Source organism: Balaenoptera musculus, chromosome 6 (assembly GCF_009873245.2).
Source record: "Balaenoptera musculus isolate JJ_BM4_2016_0621 chromosome 6, mBalMus1.pri.v3, whole genome shotgun sequence".
NCBI classification, from domain to species: domain Eukaryota; kingdom Metazoa; phylum Chordata; class Mammalia; order Artiodactyla; family Balaenopteridae; genus Balaenoptera; species Balaenoptera musculus.
The window spans coordinates 85,587,463-85,606,993 of record NC_045790.1 but is presented as its reverse complement, the minus strand read 5'-3'; the positions used below and the strand labels follow the sequence as shown (position 1 = coordinate 85,606,993).

Below are 19,531 nucleotides of genomic sequence, written 5' to 3'. Positions count from 1 at the left end.
TAAGAAGTAATATAGAGCGAACACATGACCCTTTACACAGTTTCCCCTATGATAAAATCTTGCAAAATTTTAGAACAATATGACAACAAGAATATTGACATTGATACAATCAAGATATAGAATATTTCCACCACCACAAGGATTCCCTAATAGTACCCTTGTATAGCCATCTCCCCCCCAACCCCAATCCCTGAACCTTGGCCACCACTAATCTGTTCTCCATAATTCTGTCATTTCAAGACTGTTATATAAACGAAATCATACAGTATGTAACCATTTGGGATTGGCTTTTTAAAATTCATATCATTCCCCTGTAAATCATCCAAGTTGCATATATCAATAATTCAATCTTTTTTAAAAAAATTGCTGAATAGCATTCTATTGTAGTTGTATCAAAGTTACTGTCTGATTATTCCACCTTTGGAATATTTCTATGTCTCCTCCTACTGAATGTTTCCTCCCATGATCATGGGTCAATTTTCTTGCTTCTTTTGTGCCTGTAATTTTTTTTTTTTTTTTTTTCTGGATATTTTGCATAAAATAAAAATAATAGCTAAAATAAGTAATATTTACCTCAAGAAAAGAGCATACTTCTATTCTGTCAAATTGTTAGAATTAGGGGCTGAATCAATCTGATATGTAGTTGAACTGGCTAGAGATATTTTTTGTATTTTATTGTCATGTTGCTAGCTTTTCTAACTGTGGGATATTTCTCTCTGATTTACAATCCTTCTGGAAGGAGTGTCACTAAGGAATTGCTCTGTCATGCCACTCCTGGCTTTCTGAGCCAGGGGAAATCTCTCTATTTTGATACTCTGCCTCCATCTTTTGGAAGGCAACTGCCTTACTTTATATAAAGGCCTGCAAAGCCTCAGAGGGATTTCCCTCAGCTCACGTCCCTGCTCTCAGTCTTTGACGTATTGTCCCTGAGCACATTGTCAAGTCCTAGAAAGAGTTGGCAGTTGGAGAAAGACTTACTCTGTGGCTGGAGTTTCTCAGAATTCTGAGAATTCAGCCCACACACATCCATTACAAGTGCATTAAATTTTCTATGGATTTCTCTTTATTTTTCTCTATGGGTTTTTGTTGTTATTGTTATTGTTGCTTCATCATAACTGAAAGTCACCACGTAGGAGTGAAAACTTCTTCTCTTCTATGAGGAGCCTGTCACTTGCTAGAGTTTAATTCATTTAGATTCTTTGCATTCTTGGCAGTCTAATGAGTTTAACAAAACAAAAACACTTCTGTGTACCTGAAAGGCTTGTCAATTTCCAGTTTTGCTTAGGACTGGGTAAATCCTAACTACGAAGCTATGAGTATTTTTTTTTCCTAGGGAGCAATATGTCAGCCTCCTTGTTCTCCCTAGAGACTTGATTCTCATTCTTTTGAAAGATCATTCTATTTTTTATGCTCTTGTAGGTAAAATTTTAGATGCCAAGGCATTCTGTTTGCAGGACTCAGGGAGGGGATTAGTAGTAGAGTCACCTGTCTCTTACATAGAGACGTTCATCAAGTCCCCCTGTTTTCAGCCCCACCTCTCACTCCTATTCTCCATCGTACTTGATTTTTCAAGGGCTCTAGATGGCAGATTGTGATGTTTTCCTTGGATGTGTTAATATCATTCATGCATATTTTGACTGCTGCTTCCTCAGCCTTGGATCATTATTGTTATGAAACTTATCACCTTGCTATATAACTTCTAGAAATTTGTTGAACACTCCTAGGAATCTTGAACTTGAAGATTACATCGGAATATTTGCTAACTAACTGGAGAGTTAGAGCTGAATCCCAAGCAGCCTGATTCCTGGTCCAGTTTACTTTGCATTAACCTTATCACTGCCTTATTTCATTCTCCCATATTTCTTTCTGTGTTGAGGTTTACTGAAGGCATTAGTGAAGAATCATCCAAGGAACCACACTGTAACAAGGATTCATCTGATAGCTACCCCTGCAAGTGCACTCATGTTGATGAGCCAGTGCATAGCAAAAGGCCTAACTCCATTTCAGATAGTGCTTCTTTGGACATCACTGGAAGATGAAAAGGGAAACCTGTTTCATTCTCAAGCCTACTCTAGGGCCAATGAAGTTGGTGAGGTGGACCTAGAGCATGCATCTTCTCTTGGAGGTGATTATGTAGGAGTCCACCCCATGGGTCTCCTCTGGTCCCTGAAACCTGAGAAAATATTAACTAAACTGCTGAAAAGAGATGTTATGAATAACCCCTTGAAGGTCCAATTAAAACTTTATGATTCAGATGTAATGGTTACCCACATCGCCATCACTACTCCAAAGGTCAGCCTGACTTTGGAGAGGTGGTATGTAGCACCTGGTGTCACCCGAATCCAAGTCAAAGAAGGCTGCCTTCGGGGAGCTCTTCTTCTCCCTCCAGGTGAGTGGAATTACCCTGGTTATTGTCATCTTTTTTTTTTTCCTCTTTTAAATCCCTTATCCTCCTAGAAGTTTAGCTTGGATGTGGATAAAATAGAGAGCGTTCCTTTCCTGACTTAGAATCAGAGTTAACTTTGGGTCAGAACAAGAACATGGTGATAACTTCATTCCAACTCAAGTTTTATATCAGCAATTCTGGAGCCTGTCTAAGGATGTAACAGTAGTTTATGGAGTCCCTGCATTATGGGATTTCCATAGCTTTGGATTTATGTGAAATTCATTCACATTGAAGCCTAGCTATCTGAAGACACACATCCTGATATGGAACTGTGTCCCAGCTTCTTTTGGGGCTTCTGTCATGTCTGAGTTTTAATTTAGGCATAAGTCATTGCATGATTGTCACAATAAGATAATGATATAATGGATTGAAATATTGCAACAAATATAGAGGATGCAAAGAAACTTTATACCCTCTAGTTCCATAAATATTGCATATTTATAGGATATTCCATAAATCAGCAGCTAATATAACATGCTCCCTAATGGCTATAAAACTTATCAGAACATTCAGTTTCTCATAGTGATCTCAACATACCGAAAAGTGGTTCAAAACATCTATTGGTACATTTCTCAGAGTTTATTGTGGGGACTGAATGAAGCAAAGTTAATTTCCCAGAAGTAGCCCTCAGTAGGTCCAGGTTTCAGGTGTGTCTGAGGTTGCCTTATGCAGACATGTGCTTTGATTTGGGACACAGCCGTCACATCATCAGGATGTATTCCCCCTCTCTCTCTGCCTTTTTTTTTTTTTTTTTTTAATAGTCACCTTCTAGAACTGAGATGGGTTAAGGAAACCTGAAGTGTTAGAGGTGGTTTCTGACAACATGGAGTGTTAGATGGCGTAAAAGGAAAAAAAAGCTCCCCTTTGCAAATTCACCATGACCCATGCACCTTTTTGGGTAAATTTGAAAAATTTTTACCCCCAGTATTTAGCATATAGACCGCTTTATTGTGTGTAGGAATCAGGAAGTAAGTGGCACAAACCTCCTTGACGCTAATATTCAGTTAAGAATCTGAATATTCGGCTCGGTGCTTTGTGACCACCTCGAGGGGTGGGATAGGGAGGATGGGAGGGAGGCTCAAGAGGGAGGGGATATGGGGACATGTGTATGCATATGGCTGATTCACTTTGTTGTGCAACAGAAACTAACATAGTATTGTGAAGTAATTATACTCCAATAAAGATCTATTAAAAAAGAAAAAGAATCTGAATATTAGTTCAGGCCTTTCACCTTGGGATGATGTGCTGGTTTAGGGTGTGCTATTTGCGAACCTCTTAGATATTGTGTGTGCTGGGTCTCCTGATTTGGGTGCTTATTCTGTTGGGGTACAGAAAAGGGTTGTGTTGTGTGGAGCCAAAAATGGTTGAGTCAGGTCTCAAAGAAGTTCTCAACAACAACATTTTTCCAGAATAAGAGGCTCAGTACTCTTAAGTACTGTCAATCAGAATATGCAAAAACATCCCTATTCATGTATTCAAGTGGTATTTTTAAACCAAGATGTATTCAGTATCACTTTATTTCTCCTTTTCTCAAGGTGAGAAAATATAGCAATATTTTGTTTTGACAATTCCCAATACTCCTTTAAATCAAGTCACTCCTTTCAAATATGGATAGGATCAGGCTTTCTTAGCTAAAATCACTTATACAATAATAGTATATCCCCAATGAGGGTATGATAAATTACTTTCAGTATGTGAGCTCTGCTTTATTTTGGAAGCAAGCTGCCTACACAGTGAGTAGAATGATACCCTGACCATCCCTATTTTGGTGTAAAATTTCATCACTGTAGAGTCAGATGAGTGTAACAGAGCAGTGTTAATTCAGGATTTTAGCTAACATAATCATTTCAAAACTTTTTTTTTTTTTAAGCCATATACTTCTTTGAGAACCCAATTAAATCTGTGGGTGCTCTCATCAGTAAAATGCACATATAAATGTATAGCGTTGCATGTAATTTCAGGACCTTCGCTGATTTCCTGAAGCCTATTTGTGTAGGTTAAGAAGCCCTTGCCTAATTTCTTTGGCTTTCTTTGCTCCAGCACTATAGATATGACTCATTAAGAGTCCTGAATTCTCTTTGGCTGTAGAGATTAAACATGTCAATGAACATGGTGTCCAGTGAAACTTCTGAATGTTATGCTCCATTATATACTCAATCAGCTTTAATTCTGCCCCAGAAACAAGGCTGAAAATGTGGAAATTCTATTGAAATTTTATACATTAATTCTAAAATTTGTGATGCATTTCTTTGTGTTGTCGTATTTGTCTTCTCTTCTTTTCACCTTCCCTTCATACTCAATTCTGTGGTGTTTTTTTGGTTTGTTTTTTGTTTTCAGGAGAGGGTCGTTTCCCAGTGGTAATTGATTTGTTTGGTGGTATTGGTGGACTGATTGAAATCCGAACCAGTCTCCTGGCCAGTCATGGCTTTGCTGTCTTGGCCTTGGCTTACTGTGACTATGAAGACCTCCCTTTCTGACTAGAGAAAGTAGATTTGGAATATTTTGAGGAAGATGCCAACTTTCTCCTGAGACATCCTAAGGTAAATTTGACCTTTTCAGTCAGTTTCAATCCCTATTTTTCAATAAGCATGATATTCTGTGACTTCTTTTAACTTCCAAGTATGATTCTCCCTCAGTGAACTTGAAATTCTATTACATATTTATATTATTCACATGATTTATTTTGTATCCCGTGTCTTCTGCTCAGAAAGATGAAATGCATAGTTAGCCTGTGTCTGTCATGGAATCAAATGCATTGACTTTGGGTTCAGAAAGAAATGGGTTTCATTTCTGGCTCCATCCCATCTGGTTGTGGGAATCTGGGCAAGTTACTAAGAACCCCTAATCCTCAGTTTCTTCATCTATTAAATAATATTGTAGTGACACTACTTCATAAGGTTATTGTGAATTAAAAGGAATACTAGAAACCAAGTGCTTATTAGAGTAACAGGCAACACTAAATACTCAATAACTCTGATCAATTATTATTATTATCACCTTCTCTGATAATTACTAAATCACCATACTTAACCAGGTAGATAATCTGTATTTCTTTGAAGAGTGGGTCTGAATTTTTAGTTACTTGACAGGTCTTAAACATAATGCTATAGTGCTTTCTAATCCACATATCTTCTTTAAATTTTAAAATGTGCTTTGCTGCTGTAAGAGGGTTGATGCATGTTAGCCCTTATTTATTGCTAATTTTTTTTTCTTAATAAGAAGCAGTCTAAGTAATTAAGACTCTGTACTGCATCCTTTCTCATATAAGGATCACCAAAGTACTGTGAGAATTGCAATTGTAAGATGAGCAACAATTGCTGACAATCTACTGATGCACTGAATTTTTAAATAGCTATTTTTGATGCATATAATGGAATTGTCCTTGAACTATCAAATAGGCATTGTTATCATTGTGCTAGCCCTCTGCTTGGCTTAGATGAGAAATTAAAATGTTATGTGATTCTGCTTTTCACTCTTTTAGCATGGGTCGCCTTGTAGGTGCTGCGTGACTTTTCTATCATTCTTTCTACCAATATCACACAGATAGCAATTGAAAATTTGGTGGCAGACGTTGTAATAAGAGTTAGTGTTCTGCCAAAGGCCAGAAGTAAATTAGATAAAGCCTGCATATATCTGAGTCACCTTCATCCATGTTATACTGGCTTTTACTTTATCTTCCATGGCCAAATCCATTCTGAGTTCTCATCTCTCCTTGCCATAACTGTGACTATATCTTTTAACTTGATATAGAATTTCAGAGCTTGAAAGTTTCTTTTAACCCAAAGGGCAGGGGGGAGGGTGGTTCAAGCCACTTCTCTTAATATGCAGGATGAAAAATGGAGTGTATCTATGACTCAATTTGTTTCATTTTTTCCCCCTTTACCATAAGAATTTCTCACATTTATGTCAGCTAGATACAAGTGGTACATTCATTCATATTTTTCTAAATAGTAAGAAAAAACCCCCAAACATTACTTAATAAAATGTCTTTTTTTTCCTAAGAAAATCTAGGGAATCAGTAAGGCTTTAGAAGAGATGTGACTCTCTGAAACTATCCTTGCATGGGGCCAGTGCTCAAGGAGAATGAAGGCTTTATTTTGTATAAAAACAACAACAACAACAACAAAAACTTTAACTCCTTCTTTTCCTTTGCTCTCCTATACCAAATTGGTAACTAGGAGCTGTATATTCTGCACTCATAACTAATTCATTGTCTTGTTTCCTTTTTATCCCTGCTGGTGTTGCTTAGCTCAGGGCACCATTATTTCTTGCCTGTACCATTGCAATAAGCTTGGCTTTTCTGCCTCCAGTTTTGCAAGTCAGAGTCATAAGACTGGTTTTTCTAGAGCACAGTTATTTTACTCTCTTGCTTAACCATCTCCCAATTTACTAGGCTTCCTAGTCAGGCTTCCTAGCATGTTAGATAAAATTTTCCATAATCTGACTTCTGCATACTTCTGCCTTATCTTATGCCTCTCCTTAAAATCTGTCCTGTTTCCCCACTGTAGTTAGGAAAAGAGTGAAGGCTGCTTATTAGCATGTTCTTCAAAGCCATTCCCTGTCAAGCTGCTGTTTTCTTTTCCAGCCTTATTTTGCTACTTCCCGTCTGATACTCTAAACTCAAGTAATGAAGAGCTACTATGGTTACCTGAATGCACTGCTCCTGAGTTTTAGCACGTGTTCCTCCCATGGTGAATCCATTAGGAATGTTCTGGCTATGTTTCCAGAAAAGTCACTGAGTGTGGCTTAAACAACATCAACATAAGACATTTTATTCTCTCATGTAACAGATCTGGAGATATGTGGTTCCAGCTTTAGTTTGGAGTTTCTTACTGAGGAGACTGGATTGACATTTCTGTAATTTCCTGGCCTTCTCCTCAAGGTCACAAGATGGCCGTGGCAGTTTCAGACATTAAGTCAACATGCCAGCATTATCAGCAATGTTAAATCCATAGTATTCAGTCAGTAGAACCTGACATATTCTTGAAGGAGCATTTTCCTTGGACATTAGTTACATATTCCAAAACTCTAGAACTGGGCGCGTGGGTGGGATTAGTACGTGCTTTGTTCCCACTGGCCATTGAAGTTCTTTGGTTGTTTGAGATTGTAGGGTTTTGCTAAATGATGGATAGAATCAACATCTCATTTCTATTATTTTCGGGACTATTGACCTAAAATAAATAGACCTCCAGATATTTCTCTAGCAAAGATGGGTTTATTTGAGATCAGCAGAGAACTGGAATTTGGTGTCTCAACCATGGAGAGCCACGTGCAAGTCCCAACACAGCAAGGGAAAGAGAGCACTTTTATGGAGGGGAAAAGGAAGTGGGCGGGGGAAGAGCTATAGTAAACAAAGACTCTATGGCTTTTCATTGGCTGAATCCTTGCCAGGAAAGAAGAGGAGTATTTCTTCTTCTAGTTGGACTTTGTTACAGGGTATGAGAGCTCCCCCTTCTAGTCTCCCAACTCTATTTAATTGAGATTTCTAGTTTATTAATTTTTTACATTTCCCCCTTTAGATCAAGATCTTTCTCTGAAAACATCACTGATCAAGAGTCAGGTATTCCTGTTTCAGCAGCTTTTTGTCCCTCAATGCCAGGAAGGACCTTTTCTGGGTGTAGTGTCTCACACTGGAGGGCAAGTGCATAGATTGGAAACCAGTTGAGGTACCATGCAAGTAACAGGGAGGGACAACTATCAGGCACTTTTAATCTAAAATCCATATGTTATCAAGATCATCTAAAGCATTATGTCATCATCAAAAGTTGGCAAACTTCCAGTAGACCTGGTCTGAATATCTTGGGAAAGTTGTCTCATCAGATGTCATCTGCTTCAATTCTGGGAAATCTTTACTTTCAGGTCACTGGATGATGTGCAGGTCTAGTCAGGGTTTGATGCTTTCTTTAGATGTGTCACATGAATCCAAGAGTCTATTCCTTGGAGTTTGGTGCACAAGGGCCTTTCCTGTGAGGCTGAAGAGAGCTTTTATGGAAGTGTCTTTTCCAGTAGATGAAATCTCCAGGTTGCAGAATGTGAATCATAAGGTCCTTGTCTCCCAAGAGTACACTGTGAAAAGATTGTTCTACCAAAACATAGTTATTTTTAATAGAAGCAATTAGGCCTTTGCAATATTGGAGTATCTCTTCTTTTATCAGTTGTGGGTCAAAAGAAGCAGGAGCCAAAACATTGGGTGTCATTTGACTGTCACAAAGGGTGAGAGTTTATGGGTTCCAAAAAGTATGGATCTGAGATTTAGAAGAACGAATGGCAATGTTTTTGGTCAAAGTACTTAGAGGGCCTGTACCAATTTTGCTAACTGAGTCTTAATAATGCCACTGGTGTGTTCGACTAAGCCAAAGGTTTGAGAGCGGAAAGTACAGTGAAATGTGTAAAACCAGCCAAACAGCACAGACTTATCAAAGCACCTGGTCAGTAAAAGGGTTCCTTGATCACTATGAAATTGAAGAGGAGTTCCCCAGGTACAGATAATCTTTTCCAAAAGGACTTTAGCCACAGAAAAGGCAGTAGCCTGTCTGTAAGGGAAGGCAACAGTCCATTGTGAAAACATACAGACCATGACTAAAACATATTTATATCCATGAGGTGGAGAAAGTTGTATGAAACCCATTTGTCAGACCTCGAATGGTCTATTAGGCAGTTAAAAATGTCTGGGAGCAGTATGAACAGGCTTCCCTGGGTTGTATTTTGGACAAGTGGGACAAGTGAGGTATGCACTTTTCATGGGTTAGTTAGTGTTTCCCCACCACTACTGATTCATGAATGCTGTCATTTTGTCAATAGATCAATAGTTTAATGCATATGCAGTGGGGAGGAGTGGGAATTTTAGAGTCTCTGGTAGGACTGGGTTGTTATTTGGTCTAAACAAGAGCTTTCTCTTTTTATCAAACCAACAATTGTTGAATTTCCAATCTTGTTTTTCCTTTTCTGAGGCCTATTTTTGGACTTCTCTAGCGAGTTTTCTTAAGTTACCACTTGGGGAAAAACTCTTTGGACCATGACAAAGGTTTGGCTGCTGCTGGTCCCTTTAAGACCAGCCTTTTTTTGCAGAAATGTCAGCAAGGTTATTTCCTTAGCTTGCAGAGAGTCAGGGTTAGAATGCTCCCAAAGTATTAATAATAGCTAAGGCAGCAGGTAAAAATTTCTGAACATAGGGGCCATTTAAAATTTTATTTCTGCTGGGAGTAAGGAAGCCATGTTGCTTCTACAACATTCCAAAATCATGAGCTACTCTGAAAGCATATCTGCTATCAGTATAAATATTGCCAGTTTTGTCCTTGTCTAAAGTACAAGCCCATGTAAGAGTGTATAATTCAGCCTGTTTGGCCAAAGTAGCCATAGGTAAAGATGCTGCCTCAACAACATCAAAGGAGTTGAAGTAGCTTACCCAGCACAATATTTGCCACTAGCAGCTTTTAAATAAGAACCACCAGTGAACCATGAGAGGTCAGCATTACTCAGAGGATTTTCCTGTAGATCATCATGAGCAGTCAGGAGGTGATCTCTCAACGTTAAGCTGTCAAAAGGGACTTCGTCAGTGATGTAGAGAAGAGTAGCAGGGTTAAGCTTAATACAATATAGAAGAGTTATGTGAGGGGCAGTTAACAAAAGGACTTCATGGGGGTGAAGTGGCTGACTGAGAAATGTTGAGAGTGATGAGAATTCAGGAAAGCTTCTAATGCATGAAGTACAAAAATGGTTAAAGTGGATCCCACAACGATTTTCTCAATGGTTTTAACTGAAAGAGCAGGGGCCTCATGACTCTAAGGCAAGGCAGGTATCCCCATATTACAGGGTCCAGTTGCTGACTATAATACCCTATGGGTCAATGGTGGTCCCTGTGTTATGGGATGAGTACCCCAAGGGTATTTCCTTCTTTTTCATATACAAAAAGGAAAAAGGGAATCTGATAATTGGGATGCCCCAGGGCAGGTGGGTTCTTCAAACTCTCCTTTAAGGCCTTAAAAGCTACGTCATCTGATTTTTCCCATTAAATTGGGCTGGGGTTGTTATTCTTGAATAAAACATACAGAGGTTTGGCCATAAGAGAGAAATTTGGGATCTCATTTCAGCATAACCAACTAACCCAAGAAATAGTCACAGATAATGTTTAGTTTGGGGTTTTGGGAAACTTAGGACACTATAAAGTCTATCTGGATATAGGTGTAGTTCTTGTTCTGATATCAGATGCCCTAAATATCAAACCTGGGTTTGGACAAACTACAGTTTTTCTTTGGTAATTTTATGTCCCTTTGAGGCTAAAAGCTTTAGCAAGTGGATGCTGTCTTCCTATGAGGAGGCTTGAGAAGGAGAGCAAAGAAGCAAATCATCCACATATTGCAACAAAATAGAACCTCTAAGGTAATTTATATCATCCAGATCAGCCTTCAGGATTTGAGAAATAAGGACTCAGTTAAACCTGAGGCATTAGTGTCCAAGTGAATTGTTTTTCTTCCCAAGTGAAGGCAAAAGTTATTGGCTGGCTTCGTCAACTGGAATACTAGAGAATGCACTGCATAAATCAATTACAGTAAAGAATTCACTTTCAGTGAGAATGGATGTTAGTAACATATGAGGGTTAGGAACAACAGGGGGTCGAGGGATAACAGTGTTGTTTATTACTTGGAGGTCCTGGATGAACCTCCATCCTGGGTCCTTAGGTTTTCTCACAGGTTAAATAGAAGTATTAGAAAGACTAGTACAAGGGATAATGATGTCTTGAGACCTGTAATCTTCTATTATGGGCTTCATGCCTTGAAGGGCTTCTTTACTTATAGGGTATTGATTAATTCCGGGAAGAGATTTTGAGGGACTTATCTGAATCGTGATGGGAGGCACGCTGTAAATTTTGCCAGTGTCAGGTGGAGATTTTGTCCGTAGAAGGGTGGTAGCTGATTCAATAGGGACAAATAATCAGAGTTTTCAGAATCAGCTCTAGGACTGTCAGAGCTGAAGCAATTAAAGATGTCAAAGGGTGATTTAATTTACATGATTGGTTACTTTGATGACTATTGTCAAATCTAGAATTATTTCCCCCCTTTGGGATAAAGAAACTCTGCCATGGATACTTCTTTAAGAAGTCTTGACCTAATAAATGGATAAGGGCAGAGGAACTAAGGAGAAAAGGGTGTGTATCTCTCAAAGGGCCTAAACAAAAGGGAATAGGTTCAGAGATAGGAAGCTCTTGGGGTTCATTAGAGATCCCACTGTTTGAACTGTTTTAGTACTCCAAGGCAGGGACTGCTTTATAGTAGTGGTGTTGAGTACCAAGATTGTGGTTCCATTGTCAGTTAGGACTGAAAGAGATTCACCCCCAATCTGGAGAAATGTTTCTCCAATTCTATTAAGTGGGAAGATTAGGAAGAGCCCCTGTAGTCCCCCTGAGCCCCATTGTTGAGAATTCAGAGGACATTGGAAAGACTGATTAGAGGGCGGAAGGTGCCTAAAATGCTTAAATTTGTAACAATCTTTTTTCTGACATCCTGGCTCTTTGTGACAATAGCTCTTTGTGGCAAACTGGGAGGGTTTTGGTTTCATTTAGGGACCTTCATTTGCTGGAGTTGAAGATTAAGAATTTCAGTGGTTTTTCATTGAGGTGACTCATTTAGAGTGAGAGACAGCTGGTTTGCCAGATTCACTACACTCTGGAGTGGAAAACTCTAGTTTCCCATCCCATCCTGGTTCTTTTTACTAGAAGGGAATGGTCCTGGTTCAGCCCATTAATAAGTATAAAGTTTAAAGCTATCTGAGTGGAATCAACCTCTAAAAGAAGGTCAGAATTTTCTTTAAAAATAATCTGAAGTCGATTGTAATAGTCATGAGCAGATTCATCAAGTTTTCATGTAAAAGCCTGAATTTTGTTCCAATCAACAGGTTTTGAAAAAGTCACCTAGCAATTGCCCAAGCTTGATCATAGGTAAGTTAGCAGGTTGGTCTCCGTGTTTTACTCTTAGGTGTTGATGGAAATAATCAATAAACAATCTGTAATAGGAATAGAAAAGAGTTTTATTTGCCAAACTGAGGACTGTAGCCCAGGAGACAGCCTCTCAGATAACTCTAAGAAACTGCTCAGTTGAAGCACGGTTTTTAGCATAGTCATATACCTTATCAGAGCAAAGAACATACATCAAACACGACAGGGGTATATTCCTTCAAGTTTCCAAAAGAGACAGGTTTAGTATATAGAGAGTGAGACAACAGGACCCTGCTGTCTGGGAAGTGAACCTTATCTTTGAGGGAGTGTTAATATGGACGTCATAAGAAGGGAGTTTTTTATCCTTATCTTCAAAACAGACATTCTTTACCTTAATGGTTAAAGCAGATGTGTTGTGTGTGTTTGACAGGCTGTTTTAGTTCACACAAAGTTCAAGCTGAACAATGTGTAAGCCAAGATGACTTCTCCATACCTCAATGTGTGAAAATTTTCTCCATCAGAGGGAACTTTCAGGATTTTCCCAATTAGGAGTTTTCATCTAATGCTGGGCCTGGCCTTCACTGACAAGCATATGAACTAGTAGATATATGTTAGAAAAACCAGGTTGATAAGTTTGAACGACTATATTAAATTACTTACCAAACCTGTGAGGATCTTTGGTTACTTTGGGAAAATCTTTGACTATGGCTCACAGTTCAGCTTTAGTTCAGGAAATATAAAAAATAAAGCCTTTGCATCCTCAGAAGGCTTAGTTTTAAAGGGACTGGCTCTGATAAGTTCAGAGAAAAAGGGTGTGGGGAGAGTTTCAGAGAAGAAGGGAATTTGGTAAGACAATTAGTATGAATAAATTGAAGGTATAGAGGAGGTGTAGGTGGCTTTGAAGGGAAGGAGGAAGATGGTGCCCAGGGCAGAGTCTGGGCATGAGGGAGTGAGGGAGGGAGACAAGATGGCATCAGAGGCAAAGGCTGAGATGAAGAAGCCAAAGAAGAGTTTGAGTCTTCAGGAGCCATTTTATCTTTTTTAATCATTCATTTGCCTCAGTTAATCTTAAAATCTTATTTTGCAGAGAGGCAATTTTAGACTCCTGATAATGTTAGGAAGTCACTATGGATGAAAAATTAATCAACAGTTGATCTTAAGGAGAAATAGAGAATTTTATTCAAGCCAAGCTGAGGATTTTAACCCAGGAGACAGTCTTGCAGAAAGGAAAAGGACTGTTCCTTTTGAGGACTGTTCCGCTTGTTTAGAAGTCAAAGGCACAGTTATATACATTCTCAAAACAATGGATCATACATGAAAATGGAACACTGATGTTTTATGTAAAGTTCACCAAAGATACATAGTCCAAAAACTGACACCATTTCCACTAAGATAGGAACAAGACAAGGTTGCCCACTCTCACCGCTATTATTCAACATAGTTTTGAAAGTTTTAGCCACAGCGATCAGAGAAGAAAAAGAAATAAAAGGGATACAAATCGGAAAAGAAGAAGTAAAGCTGTCACTGTTTGCAGATGACATGACATTATTCATAGAGAATCCTAAAGATGCTACGAGAAAACTACTAGAGCTAATCAATGAATTTGGTAAAGTAGCAGGATACAAAATTAATGCACAGAAATCTCTTGCATTCCTATACACTAATGATGAAAAATCTCAAAGAGAAATTAAGGAAACACTCCCATTTACCACTGCAACAAAAACAATAAAATACCTAGGAATAAACCTACCTAAGGAGACAAAAGACCTATATGCAGAAAACTATAAGACACTGATGAAAGAAATTAAAGATGATACAAACAGATGGAGAGATATACCATGTTCTTGGATTGGAAGAATCAACACTGTGACAATGACTCTACTACCCAAAGCAATCTACAGATTCAATGCAATCCCTATCAAACTACCACTGGCATTTTTCACAGAACTAGAACAAAAAATTTCACCATTTGTATGGAAACACAAAAGACCCCGAATAGCCGAAGCAATCTTGAGAAAGAAAAACGGAGCTGGAGGAATCAGGCTCCCTGACTTCACACTATACTACAAAGCTACAGTAATCAAGACAGTATGGTACTGGCACAAAAACAGAAATATAGATCAATGGAACAGGATAGATAGCCCAGAGATAAACCCACGCACCTATGGTCACCTTATCTTTGATAAAGGAGGCAAGAATATACAGTGGAGAAAAGACAGCCTCTTCAGTAAGTTGTGCTGGGAAAACTGGACAGGTACATGTAAAAATATGAAATTAGAACACTCCCTAACACCATACACCCAAATAAACTCAAAATGGATTAAAGACCTAAATGTAAGGCCAGACACTATCAAACTCTTAGAGGAAAACATAGGTAGAACACTCTATGACATAAATCACAGCAAGATCCTTTTTGACCCACCTCCTAGAGAAATGGAAATAAAAACAAAAATAAGCAAATGGGACCTAATGAATCTAAAAAGCTTTTGCACAGCAAAGGAAACCATAAACGAGACGAAAAGACAACCCTCAGAATGGGAGAAAATATTTTCAAATGAAGCAACTGACAAAGGATTAATCTCCAAAATTTACAAGCAGCTCATGCAGCTGAATATCAAGAAAACAAACAACCCAATCCAAAAATGGGTAGAAGACCTAAATAGACATTTCTCCAAAGAGGATATACTGATTACCAACAAACACATGAAAGGATGCTCAACATCACTAATCATTAGAGAAATGCAAATCAAAACTACAGTGAGGTATCACCTCACACCAGTAGAATGTCCATCATCAAAAAATCTACAAACAATAAATGCTGGAGAGGGTGTGGAGAAAAGGGAACCCTCTTGCACTGTTGGTGGGAATGTAAATTGATACAGCCACTATGGAGAAAAGTATGGAGGTTCCTTAAAAAACTAAAAATAGAACTACCATATGACCCAGCAATCCCACTACTGGGCATATACCCTGAGAAAACCATAATTCAAAAAGAGTCATGTACCACAATGTTCATTGCAGTGCTATTTACAATAGCCAGGACATGGAAGTAACCTAAGTGTCCCTCAACAGATGAATGGATAAAGAAGATGTGGCACATATATACAATGGAATATTACTCAGCCATAAAAAGAAACAAAATTCAATTATTTGTAGTGAGGTGGATGGGCCTAGAGTCTGTCATACAGAGTGAAGTAAGTCAGAGAGAGAAAAACAAATACTGTATGCTAACACATATATATGGAATCTAAAAAAAAAAAAAAAGTGGTTTTGAAGAACCTAGGGGTGGACAGAAATAAAAACTCAGACATAGAGAATGGACTTGAGGACATGGGGAGGGGGAAGGGTAAGCTGGGACGAAGTGAGAGAGTGGCATGGACTTATATATACTACCAAATGTAAAATAGATAGCTAGTGGGAAGCAGCTGCATCACACGGGAAGACCAGCTCTGTGCTTTGTGACCACCTAGAGGGGTGGGATAGGGAGGTTGGGAGGTAGACACAAGAGGGAGGAGATATGGGGATATATGTATATGTATAGCTGATTCACTTTGTTATAAAGCAGAAACTAACACACCATTGTAAAGCAATTATACTGCAATAAAGATGTTAAAAAAATTAAAAAAAAAAGAATGTTATCTTTCAAGGAGTTACATTGCTGGTGTATGAAGAAGGGAAAATGTTGATCTTTATGGTCAAGCGGGCATTCCTGCTTTGAGGCGATTTGGTTAATGTATAATGCAGATGCACATTGCACATAGGGAGGGCCCAATACAGACAGGGGCCATGTTATGCTTAAATTTTCTTGTCTGGACTCAAAACGTAAATTTTATTCCATCACCTCAAAATACCAGTCAAAATAGGCATTCCATTCAGGTCTGAAGATTTTTGAGCTCTTGTAATCCAATTTGGTTTTAAGAAAATTAAGTTCAGGGATTTCAAAATTACCTATAATGGCTATTGATATTCTAAATTGCCTTTGGTCAGGTCAGTCCATTTAGTTAGAAATGTGCATGAGGAAGAACCAAGGTTTTTAAATATAAAATTGGCTAGAGTCTCAGTGCGGGGGAGGGGGGGTGCCCTCAAAATATTTATATAACTGGGATCCCTTTTCTCAGAGATTTTTCTCTAGAGTAAAAGAATAATTTTCCAACAGCTTAAACAATTTACAGCTCAATTTAAACAGCTTGCATTCACAGTGTCTGCAGGCCTAATACCAGCCAGTTCTAAGGGAACAGCTTCATCCTGGAGGAGCCAGGCCAAAGGTTTCTCAGCTAGTTCCATGGAACAGCTCCTATTCCAAAGGAAGGGCTGATGGCTGAACTGACTCAGTTTCAGTGAAACAGCCCCTGTACCTGAAGGAACTCAGCTGACAGCTTCTCAGCCAATTTCAGTTGAAACTGTCTGATCTCAGAATCAGATTGAAGTGCCAAAAGAGTACTTGCATACAGAGCAAGGCTTTAACCAGAAAGAATGAAACTTTAAAATAGATCCCGCACACAGCCTGAAGAGCTTCAAATGCAAAGAGGTGTCAACTGAAAAAAAAAAAAAAGAAAGAAAAGAAAAGCACAACCTCAAATTTGAGAATTATGTTTTTGTGGCAGACAAACTAAGGACTTAAGCCCAGGAGCAGTCTCTCAGATAGCTCTGAGGGACTGCTCTGAAGAGGTAAGGGAGAAGCCAGGATATGTAGGAGTTTGGCAACAAAAACCTGGTACATCAAAAGATTACTCTTAATTAAAGAAAACCAGACATCTCAAGTTAATGAATTTAGCGCTTTTCTTTGTACAGGAAGATGCAAGATTCTGGGCTCGCTGAAATCATTCCTTTGATATGCGCCTCAGTTATCTAAAGCCAGCATCCTCTTTGTTTCCATCCCAAGTTCCCTCAGGGCTCTCCGTGGGGGGTTGGGGGTGGGCAGGTGCGGCTGTAAATGACTGATGGCTTGATGGCCACAACATCTTTTTTTTTTTTTTTTTTAAATATATATTTATTTATTTATTTATTTATGGCTGAGTTGGGTCTTCGTTTCTGTGCGAGGGTTTTCTCTAGTTGTGGCGAGCGGGGGCCACTCTTCATCGCGGTGCGCGGGCCTCTCACTATCGCGGCCTCTCTTGTTGCGGAGCACAGGCTCCAGACGCGCAGGCTCAGTAGTTGTGGCTCACGGGCCTAGTTGCTCCGCGGCATGTGGGATCCTCCCAGACCAGGGCTCGAACCCGTGTCCCCTGCATTGGCAGGCAGACTCTCAACCACTGCGCCGCCAGGGAATTCCCCCCCACAACATCTTTTGCTTACTGATATGGCAGACAGCATTCTTATTCCACAGACCACAAGGGCTCGAATCCAGGAGAAAGATGTACCCAGGGTCAGCGAGAGAAGCAGTGAGCAATAAAAGGCTCAACCATGGATACTGCAACTCTTTGCTCACCAGCCCTAGAACCTTTGGGGGGTCTCCTCTGGTCCTTGTATGAGCCACCAAATGTTACCCTAAAACAAATAGAATGCCAGATATTTCTCCGGCAAAGATGGACTTATTCAGGATCAGCTGAGATTGCAATTTGGGGTCTGGAACCATGGTGAAGCATGTGCAAGTCCCTGCACAGCAAGGGAAGGAGAAGGATTTCCTGGAGGGGAAAAGGAAGATGGGAAGGGCAGTAAACAAAGAGCCCAAGGCTTTTCACTGGCTGAGTCGTTGCCTGGAAAGAAGAGCAGTCTTTCTACCTTTTGGGCTCTGCTATTGTTGCAGGGTGTGAGAGCTCCCCCTTCTGGTCTCCGGATTGTATTTAATTGGGGTTTTTGTTTATTAATTTTTTACAGGTCCTTAGCCTGGGTATTGGGGTAGTCTCCATGTCCAAAACAGCAGAGACTGGACTCTCCATGGCTATTCACCTAAAGCAAGTCACAGCCGCCGCGCTTATTAACGGGCCCAACTTTATTCTTGACATTCCACAGGTATATCGTGGTCAGATAAATCAGCCCTGGCTGTTCTCTCCTCATTCACTATCCATCAGTACCTTAGGATTAGTAGAGTTACAGCGCATTTTTGAGGATACTAGAGCTGAAGCCAGTGAGACTTTTTTTCTCCCCATTGAAAAGGCCCAGGGACATTTCCTCTTCATTGTGGGAGAAGAAGATATGAATGTCAACAGCAAAGTATACACAGAGCAAGCCACAGAACAGCTGAGGAGACATGGGAAGAACAACTGGACCCTGCTGTCTTACCCAGGGGTAGGCCACCTGATAGAGCCCCCCTACTCCCCACTGTGCTGTGCCTCGAGGATCTCCAATCTCTGCCTCTTCATGCACTGGGGAGGAGAAGTGATCCCACATGTAGCTGCACAAGAACGTTCTTGGAAGGAGATCCAGAAGTTTCTCAGGAAACACCTTGTTCCAGTTGTGACCAGTTGTCTCTTAGAAGAGCAAATATTCCTGGAAATACAGAAGCAATAGGATGCTTTACCAGCCCTCCACTTGATTTTCATGGAACAATGCTTTTGACCTCTTCTTGTAAGAAGGAAGTTATGGCAAGAGAAGGCAGGAAGACTGCGAATGGTATGCTTTGACTTTGGAAAGGGAAAAATGGCTTCCACTTAATCTAATATTATAAACTGAGGCGTTTTTATTTTTAGAAATATAAACTTAGAGCTCTGCCTGTTCTAAAATATTTCAGTTTACAATTACAGCAATTCTCTAGGGAAAAAAATTACCAAAAATGAACCACAGAATCCCCTGGCTTGTAAAACAATCCTGAATAGAATCAGGTGCTGATGAGTTGATTTCTTCTTTTATTTTAAATTTATTTATTTTATTTTATTTACTTTTGGCTGCATTGGGTCTTCGTTGCTGTGCGCAGGTTTTCTGTAGTTGCGGCGAGTGGGGGCTACTCTTTGTGGTGGTGCGTGGGCCTCTCATTGCGGTGGCTTCTCTCGCTGCCAGGCACAGTCTCTAGGCACAAGGGCTTCAGTAGTTGTGGCTCGCGAACTCTATAGCGCAGGTTCAGTAGTTCTGGCGCACAGGCTTAGTTGCTCTGCGGCATGTGGGATCTTCCAGGACCAGTGCTCAAACATGTGTCCCCTGCATTGGCAGGCGGATGCTTTTTTTTTTTTTTTTATGGTTTTCTAGTCTTTTTTTGTGAGTGTGTGTGTTCACTTTTT

General features: G+C 39.6%; 1 protein-coding gene across 1 annotated transcript in view; it reads left to right on the top strand.

The window, feature by feature from the left end:
- The window catches only part of LOC118896620 (bile acid-CoA:amino acid N-acyltransferase-like), a 43,088-nt gene extending 24,067 nt beyond the window's left edge, over positions 1–19,021 (top strand). Inside the window, 3 exon segments of the mRNA XM_036854655.1 lie at positions 1,877–2,389; positions 4,784–4,986; positions 18,195–19,021. Of these exon segments, the coding sequence (XP_036710550.1) occupies positions 1,963–2,389; positions 4,784–4,986; positions 18,195–18,827 (1,263 nt within the window). The 5' untranslated portion in view covers positions 1,877–1,962 and the 3' untranslated portion in view covers positions 18,828–19,021.
- Positions 19,022–19,531: the final 510 nt, after the last annotated feature.